This window comes from Coloeus monedula, assembly GCF_965178545.1.
Source record: "Coloeus monedula genome assembly, chromosome: 13".
NCBI classification, from domain to species: domain Eukaryota; kingdom Metazoa; phylum Chordata; class Aves; order Passeriformes; family Corvidae; genus Coloeus; species Coloeus monedula.
This window is the reverse complement of record NC_138793.1, coordinates 17,644,665-17,653,915: the sequence shown is the minus strand read 5'-3', so window position 1 is coordinate 17,653,915 and position 9,251 is coordinate 17,644,665. Positions and strand designations below refer to the sequence as shown.

Here is a 9,251-nt window from a genome sequence, read left to right as displayed (position 1 = left end):
AAGAAGATAAAGACAGAGCAAGGCACTAATTAGCATGGGAAGCGAGAATTATTACAGGATATTCCAAGTTGGAAGGGACCCACATGGATCACGGAGTCCAACGCTTATGTGAGCAGCCCACGCGGGGATCGAACCCCCGTGCGTTACCAGCACCACCCTCCAACCATCGGAGCTAATAACCAATAGAATATAGAACGCTAATTAATAAGAGAACTACGCATCTTTCAGCCGAAATGTATAAACAGAGAAAAGCTTTAACAGTTGCGCCCGATTTGGGGAATACCCGGGGGGGGAGAAAGGACTACATTTCCCACAATGCCCCGGGCCGGGTACTCTCGCGAGAGGCGGCGGAAGCGGCGGGGCGCGGCCCGGAGGTGCAGCCGCAGCCGGAGCGATCATGGCCGAGACCGACCCGAAGAGCGTCCAGGACCTGACGGCCATGGTGAGGGCCCGAGGGGCAAACGGGCCGGGGACGGGGTGCAGGGGCTTGGGAGAGGGGGGAAGGAAGGGAAAACCCTTTTCCTGGATGGGGCTTGGAGCAGCCTGGTGTGCGGAAGTTGTCCCTGCCCATAGCAGGGGGTGGAAGGAGATGGTCCCTTCATCCCAAACCATTTCGTGACACCCCAAAAAAGTGCCTCCATGCGATTAACAGGACCATGGAAGCTGCTGTCGTATTTTTGGTCCTGGTTGTGGAACATGGGCGGTTTCTAGATCTTATAAATGTTTTCTGTAAGTGTCAGTTCATCTCTGTGTACATATATTTAAGAAGCATTTTTACATGTATGTGTAATTATACTGCAGAGTTTTGAGCGCAGCAGTGAAAGGACAGTGTACTTATTACATGAGATTGGGTACTGTAACAGCCTCTGATGGAAACAAAACATTTCTTTTTTTCCCTTTCTATTAGGTGCAGACATTGCTCCAGCAAATGCAGGACAAATTTCAAACCATGTCTGACCAAATAATTGGAAGAAATATCCTTTTCTAAACTCAGATGGATTACAAGCGTCCTGAAGTCTGTTTGTCAGTGGGGTTTGTAAGATAAATTTAAAGCGACCGTAAGAGTTTGAGCAGAGCTGTAATAATAACAACAATTAAACCAAGCCAGTGTTACCCCCTTGTAGAATAACATTCCCCACTTCCAGCGCTGGGGCCCTGGGAAAGGAAGGATGTGGAGCTGCTGAAGTGAGTCCAGAGGAGGCCCCAGGATGGTCAGAGGGATGGAGCAGCTCTGCTGGGAGGAAAAGCTGGGAGAGCTGGGATTGTTCAGCCTGGAGAAAAGCTTCAGGGTGACCTCACTGTGGCCGCCCAGGGCCTGAAGGGAGCCCACAGCAGGGATGGGGCAAGACTATTTACAAGAGCCTGGAGTGACAGGACGAGAGGGAATGGGTTCAGATTGAAAGAGAGCAGGTTTAGATGGGATATTAGGAGCAAATCCTTCCCTGTGAGGGTGGGCAGGCCCTGGCACAGGGTGCCCAGAGAAGCTGTGGCTGCCCCTGGATCCCTGGCAGTGTCCAAGGCCAGGCTGGATGGATCTTGGAGCACCCTGGGGTGGTGGAATGGGCTGTGATGAGAGGGCTTTAAGGTCCCATCTGTGATTGCAAGACCCCCAGGCAGGGCTGGAGCGCTGTCCTTTCCTTGACCGCGGGGCAGTCGATGACATGAGCTGCCGCATCGATGACCTGGAGAAGAACATCGCCGACCTCATGACGCAGGCGGGCGTGGAGGAGCTCGAGGGCGAGAACAAGACCCCGGCTTCCAACAAGGGCTAAAGTGAGGCAGTTGCTCCTTGGCCTTGGAACAACGCTGTGGGTGTTTGGAATTGCTGGCTTCAACATAGAGGGAACTTTTCCTTCGCTCGTGAGGCGGTCTGGGGTTTGTGCAGAGCGGAATTACGCAGAGAGATGATTGTGCTAGAGAGAGAGCGTGGCCAGGGAAGGGAACGGAGCTGGGGAAGGGCTGGAGCACCAGGAGCTGCTGAGGGGGCTCAGTCTGGAGAAAAGGAGGCTCAGGGGGGAGCTTCTTGGTCTCCTTGACTCCCTGACAGGAGGGTGCTGCCAGATAGGATTGGGCTCTGCTCCCAGGGAACAACAGGACGAGAGGGAACGGCCTCAAGCTGTGCCAGGGGAGGGTCAGGTTGGACATCAGGAGGAATTTCTCCGTGGAAAAGGTGGTCAGGCATTGGAACACACTGCCCAGGGAAGCGGTGGAGCCACAGGGGCTGCTGAGGAGTAACAGTCCATTAGCTGTAAGCTGTAAATTCCTCCTGTGTGTAATCTAGGAGCTTGCAGGGAGTAGTGACTCACACACAGCTGCCAAGCAGCAGGTCCTGGCAGTGTGAGATAGCACTCAGGCATGAGGCAATATGTGTCCCAGGGCAGTGCTCCCTGGAGAAGGAGATTTACTGAAGGGCAAATAATATATAATGTTATATATTCTTACAGCATTTCTAATTGCTGACTTGCCCCTGTATTACAGCAGGCCTGTGTATTTGGAGCAGATACATTCTTGCTTGTTAAGTATCTATTTTTGTGATACTTTGATAAAAATACAAATCATTATGGGCTTCATTGCCCTCAGTGTCATTTCCACTAGCCTGAACCCCAAAAATGAAAATTTCTGATGAGCATGATTTTCTTAATTCTCAGTAATCTCCTTTCTTATTATATTTCCCCCAACAGGTTGCCAATAACTCAAGATGAATCATGGAAGATGACTTTTTTTTCTACAAATCCTTGGAATTAAAGAATGGCTTTTTGCAACTCCTGTGTGTGAAAGCATTTTTATATTGTTACAGAGCTTGCATTCCTAATGTATAGTTGGGGTAGGGTAGTTTCTATTTTGATTTGTGTACTGTAATTTCACTTTTTGAATTCTTGTTACGAGGATCGCTTGGTTGTGTTATTAAAACACAGATCTTATGGATCTCAACTCCTGGGTGTATTTTTTTGTGGAGTCACTTTTTTCTCTTTCCTGTACTTTTCTAGACGTTTCATGTTTGATAGCTCAGCATTTAGTGACTCCCACCAAATGGGAATCTTGCCTTGTCCTACGTGAGTTTGTGGAGTGAAGCACAAGATTGAAACTTAATTAATTGCATTAATTGTAGCTCTGAGCATCAGGCACTCACTAGTTGAGGATTGTGTTGTCTTTCGTACATGTAATAAGGTGATTTTTGGAAACATGAGACACTGAACATCAAAATCATCTCTGCTACTCCTGGTATTACCTGAGCTGTGTGTTCCTGGAACATAAACCAGAAATGCAGATTGACCATGAGAGACATCTGAGCAACCACTGCCACCCCAAGCTGTGACACCTGGACAGACAAGGGACTATTAACTGTGCACAATCTCACTGTGGGAGTGAAGGTTTTGAACATTCTGCTTTGAAACTTTGTCCTTTGGCATCATCTTTGATCAAGAACTGGGACTGAAGAGGATTTGGATTGATAGTGACAGAGCAGGGATGGGATTGTGGAATGTCTGTGTGGGTTTTCAGTGGGAATCACTGGCTCGTTGGACAGAACAGTTTGCTGACAAAGCAGTGATACACTGAAGAACAAAAAAGGAAAGAATCCAGATAGATTTTTAAAGCCTTGCTTCTCTTGGAATAACAACTTACTGCAAAATACTTTATTTAGAGAAGTGTTTGCTTTTCTAATCATACCCACATCCTTGGGCCAGGGGTATATATTTATTATATTTTGGCAATGGAATGTGTATTTGGGAGAGTCTGTACTGTGTCACTTGTGGAGAAAAATGACCAATGTCAGCTGTTCCTGACAATCATTGCAATGCTCCTCCAGCTTCAAATGCAAATTTATCAAGCACTAGTGGCAGGCAGCAGTTGCAGGTGGCCCACACTTAAACTGCTCCTTGAATGCCACCAGATGAGCAGCTGAGTGCTGTGAAGGCAATATGACAGGTCATTTTTCCAAACTCATTGTAATAAAAGCTCATAATAACAGGGGACTTTTGTGAACATGAGAAATGTATCGATATATACTTGTAATACCAGCCTTAGGTTCTTTGTAATGTCATTTCAAAAAAAAATCTAATAAACTGTTATGTGGTAACAAATAGGTCATGTGTGTTAAAGCACAGTCTAACAGAAGTATATCATTATGTGTGAGATTATATTTGTTTGTAAGTTATAAAACAACTTTAGCACAGCTGCTGCTCACAGGATACAGTCAAAAAATACAGGTGTGCTCTGTGTAATGAAAGGGTGATGATTGATTCCCTGTCAGATCTGGACTTTAGCAGGTAATTAGAATATAGACCAAAATTCGTAGGAGAGAGTATTTAAGTGGAGGATCATTTTGTGTGATTATACATGCACGTTCTCTCATCATTTATGATGTATAATGTTATAAATCCTCATCTGGCTGTGTTCCTCCTGAGGCAGAAATGGGCATTCCTGAATTTGCCTGCACGCTCCCCTGTGCAGCAGCAGTAGCTCTGCTTTCCTCAGGTTTATTGTGGCAGAGTAGCTTCCTGGAAAATTATATCAGCTTTAAGAAGCAGCTGTATTCTCCCAGTCACTGGAAAGATTCCAATTGTTGTTCAGTGGGGATATTTCCCCCTCATAAATTTAGCACTTCACTGATTTTAACTGCTCCTCCCGGCACCTAGTCTGGATTTCCATCACCACCATCCTCTTCCAGCCCTGCTTCTCTTCTCCTTTGACTCTTCAGAGCCCCATTTCAGCTCTTCCTGAGGAAAGAGCCGTGGTTTCCAAACTGTCTCCAGGTACCTACAGAGTGTAGATGCTCTTTCACTAAAGATCTGCACTAGGAGCAGCAAATAGGATCGGTGTTTTTCTGTGACAGGAATTAGGAGTGACATAATGCAAGTCTTCAGCCACAGATGTTGCAGCCAATCTTTAACAGCAGTGCTGGTTTTGAATGCTAAAATTAAGACCTGAGATCCCAAAAGTAAGTTGATCACAGGAGCTGTGTGGCCTGTGTATTTTGCACTGGGCAACACAAATAGAATTGAAACTGTTTGATCTCTTTTGGTGTCTTAATTCCTGTCTTTATAGCAGGAATGTTACTCTGTACAGAGGAACAGTGTTCTAATAAATGCGTGTTTTGACACAGTCCCACTGATAAACGATCCAGAATTATGATATCCTTAAGAGGATTTTTCATTTAATCTCTGCCCTAAAGACAACGTGCAGTAAATAAGACTGCACACGCAGCTTCCAGCCAATAGCATCTGGTGCAGGCACTAAATGAAGCTGCTGAGAGCCAGTGACACACTGAACTGTGACACTCACGCCCTGCAAGAGCCAGGTTTGGAACCTCCCTTTTCCACAGGGTGAGCCCAGGTCCCCCAGCTCCTGGCACGTATCACTGCCTGCTGTGGGACAGAGGAATTGCTGGACTTCGTCCTGCCACTCTGGCACTCTGGTTTTGGCAGGGAGCCTTTGTGCCAACTGGTATTTCCTGTCCTTTTCTAGATTTACTCTCTCAACAGCCCCAGGAAAGTCCCCTTGGTTCCCTTCCTTTGGCTGAGCCACGGGGAATTGGTTTGCCAGAGGTTCCTATGGAAATCAGCAAACGTAACCTGCCTGTCCTCCAAACCCTGGGCGAGTGCTCTCTGGGTCGTCCTCCAGACTTCAAAGCTCATGGAATTCAGTCCTTGCAAGTACATTTGGCACTGCCTCCCAAAGGAAAATAATGTTGATTCTATAGTTTGGCTGGGAGAACCCTGTAACCACGGCCAGAGTCACTGTCTAGCATTTCTCTAATGTGGCACCGGAGTCTGCAGTTTCCCTGGAGGTGTCCACATGGAATTATTTAGTGAAACGCTTCTCTTTTCCCAACTTTCTGGCAGATAGTGCCTTCTAGTGGCACAGTCCCTGCGAGGAGCAGCGCCGCTCCGATTAATTACTCAGGTACCTTTTGCGTGGGGTCAGATGCTGGGGCTCGAACGAGCCACGTGCTGCTGAAATTTGGTTATTGCACAAGGCACCGAGGCTTTGTTTGCAATTAAGAAAATGAAGAGGATGCACAAATCACTTCCTGAGCTTTAAGCCTCGCTGCTTTGAAAAGATCTAATGCTTGCTGAATTTTTTTTTTTTCTTTCTGACTCTGGTGTAGAGTTAATGAAATGAGGTCATTAGGAAAACAAAGAATGGGAATAGATACTTTACCTCTTATAAACACTCTGACATCAGAAAGGTTAGCCAGGAATTGTCTCGCTGAAAAATGTGCATGTAATAATCGAAAGTGCTCTTTCATTTAACTATTGTTTTGCTACAGACCTGACATTTTTATTTATGAAGTTCTTGTAGTTAGGTACAGATACAAAAGTTCCTTCAGTTTACAGAGCTGTGCAATATGATGTCCTTGCTCGAGAGATTCAATCCGGTTGTAAATAACAGCTGGAGAAGTGATGGAGTTAATTTCTCCAGAACTGGAGGCTGACCTGTGACCCTTTTGTGTCCAAAGGAAGGATCTCATCCTCCAGCTCTGAATTCCCCCGAGGGAATCATCCCCCCCCAGCACTGCAGAGTCTGGTGTGTTCAGCAGAGGTGTCCCAAGCTGTGGTGCAGCACAATGTTCTGTCACAGTGGTGCCAGGTGGAGGAATATTGGGCCAAATGCCATCTCGTGGCCCAGGAATATCCTCATGGACAGCTCCTGTCTGGTGTCCTGCCAGCTGCCAGCTGCCACCTCCAGCTGCTCCAAGTATTCCACCTGCAGAGCTCCTCCAACTCCTCCTCAGACCAACTCCTTCATCTCCGAGAATATGAATTTCTCAATAAATGAAACTTTCTGATTTCACTTGTTTCTCTTACATAAGTGTTTTCTTTTGAAGACCAGCTCCCTGTCTCTTTAAAGCATAGTAGCAGTGTCATTAAAGCTTTTTGCATTTTAACTTGCCCAGTGGAGGAAATCACTGAACTCAGCTGCTCTCTATCCTCTGGTACAGAAACATCAGTTTCTTTGGAGCAACACAAGAAGGTTTTGAGGAGGATTTTGTTGGTTTGATTACTTTTACATGCACTTCAAGAAGTCAGGAGGCCAAGGACATCCATTAGAGATACTGTGTTATTTTGGAAATTTAAAGCAACTGATAGCACAGAAGAAAAAGAGACCAAGTTTAAGACAGGAGGTTTGCTGGCTTTTAGGCAGTTAAAACCCCAGGAGTGAAGCCTGTGTGTGATGGAGTGTGCCCATGGTCTGAGCTCTGGCATGTGCCACATCCCAGTGGCAATGAAAGGAGGGCTCATTTGCTTCCCAAGAGGCTGCTCAGCAGCAGAACAGCAATTCCTGTAGTCTGCCAGCTGCTATAAAACAGGAGAAGTTCTGTGTCCTATTCAGTTTGACTGTGAGAGGTTGAACCCCGGCTAAATCCTGTCTTCAAAACATTTTCACTCTAAAAAGTATTCCGTGATATTATAAGAGCTCAAAGAGCACAGCAATAGTTAAACATCTAAGGCCTGGTCTGTCACTGATCTTTGCAAACAGATTTGGTCTGCAAGGATTTGTTCTTGCAGACTGGGGAAGGAGCAGAAAGGCTTTTCAAGGCTCATCAGCAGACTTTTTTAGGAAAAAGAATGTGAATTTCTTCCTGGCTCCACAGGGCAGTGCATTTTTAATGCAAATCACTGGTCACCAGAGATAAAACAACCTGAGTGCTTGCTGGTCTAAATTCCTGCCGAGAAACACAAGTACAGGCCCTCAGTCATGTTGTTATCTCTTAAAAAAATACCTACTTCCAAGAACAGGAGAGTGATTGTCAATGAATGTTAATGTGGTGTAAGGGGGGAAAAACAAACCCCAAAATAGAACACCAGCCCTTCTGCCACTGAACTCAAAAAACATCATAAACCACACCAAGTTTTCTTAAAAAATGAATGGGACTGCAAATGTTGGAATTAATGACAAATTAATGGAAGCTTTGATAATCTGGTTTTAAATGTTCTTAGTTGTGTTTTCATGCAAGGTCTTCACATGAACATTGGGGTTTTTTTTCAGGCCAGAACCACTTTTAAATAAAAGTCAGGGCAGCAGTTTAAGACTTTTCTCCTGAGTAACTGTGGAAGTGTATCTGACCTTGAAGTTTGAATTGCTCCACAGAGATCTCAGACATGATCAAGGCCTTCTCCCCCACATTCTTACTGAAGACACTTTGGGATTCAAGGGGATTGATGAGTTTGATTACTAATGCTGCTCATTAGCCAGAAATGTTGGAAATTGAAGTCCTTGCACAATAAAACTCGTTAAATTCTATGTTGAGCACTTCTAAATCAACAGGCATCAGCAAAAAATGTTTAGCAGAATGACACCATCTGCCATTTCTAATTTTTTTAATCATCTTTCCAGTGTTTTAAGCAAGAACTTGGTTATAAATGCTCACAATTGCCACCATAAATTATGATTTTCTGCTCTCTGGATAGTGAGGAGCACAAACAAATAAAGTGCAGGGTTAAGTCTCAGTTTTCACTCATTATTGAGCTTGGGAGATGCATTCCCAGATTAACCCTCTGCTTTCTCTTGTTCCTGGGAGGGCTTATGGACACTGCTGACATGGACATGCCCTGAGGTTCTGCATTTGGGACCCCTGGAGCTGGGGACAGGGTTCCTGGAGGGGAGGATGACATGAATGGCTGAAGGAGTGGAGAAGACAAACCACAGTCACCTTTTCCTGTTTATCCACAGTCCCTTTATGTCCCAGAGCTCTTCTCCCTAAAGGTCAGAGTAGCAGAAGGGTCACAGTCACAGCATCTCAGGATGCTTTGGGTTGAAGGGACCTTAAAGCTCATCCCATTCCACTCCCTGCCCTGGGCAGGGACACCTCCCACTACCCCAGGCTGCTCCAAGCCCCATCCAGCCTGGCCTTGAAGATTCCTGCTCTTCCAAACAGGAAATGTATGGATCTCTGTGTTCTTCCAGAGTTGCAAAACAGCAAAGAGAATGGAAATTTCTCCTGTCTTTACACATTTGCAGCCTCGTCGATCCAGAGTGTTTTAGGAAATCCTGCTCCACCCCCTTGAAAGCACAGAACAAAATCACTGCTCCACACATCACACAAAATTAAAAACAAATGTATTGAACCTGAGGCATATTTAAAAACCAGGAGGCTTTTCATGCCGTAAGTTATTTCAAAACATCTTTGAAACTACTCTGCAGACTGGAGTTAAACAATTAAAATGCATAATCACATTTAAAAAGCAGCACCAAAAATGTAAGTCATTTTGTCACAGAGGCTGCTCCAGCGTGGTTTGATTATTTAA

The 9,251-nt window shown here is 45.4% G+C and overlaps 1 protein-coding gene across 2 annotated transcripts; it reads left to right on the top strand.

The window, feature by feature from the left end:
* Positions 1–349: 349 nt before the first annotated feature.
* HSBP1 (heat shock factor binding protein 1) lies at positions 350–4,082 on the top strand. 2 transcript variants are annotated; one of them, XM_082290299.1, is made up of 4 exons: positions 350–442; positions 908–974; positions 1,654–1,773; positions 2,682–4,082. In XM_082290299.1, exons 1-3 carry the CDS (start codon positions 398–400, stop codon positions 1,770–1,772), a joined length of 231 nt encoding a protein of 76 aa, XP_082146425.1. In that variant the 5' UTR covers positions 350–397; the 3' UTR covers position 1,773; positions 2,682–4,082. The 2 variants fall into 2 exon arrangements, with proteins under 2 accessions (XP_082146425.1, XP_082146426.1); XM_082290300.1 differs by having other exon boundaries at positions 1,654–1,808.
* The last annotated feature ends 5,169 nt before the right edge of the window (positions 4,083–9,251 follow it).

What these genes read in the sequence shown, in the direction of transcription:
- HSBP1 (XM_082290299.1), top strand. Translation starts at nt 398, where the DNA reads ATGGCCGAGACCGACCCGAAGAGCGTCCAGGACCTGACGGCCATG. An exon ending in TCCAGGACCTGACGGCCATG is followed by an intron (nt 443 to 907) that starts GTGAGGGCCCGA and finishes CCTTTCTATTAG; the next exon opens with GTGCAGACATTGCTCCAGCA. An exon ending in TGACCAAATAATTGGAAGAA is followed by an intron (nt 975 to 1,653) that starts ATATCCTTTTCT and finishes ACCGCGGGGCAG; the next exon opens with TCGATGACATGAGCTGCCGC.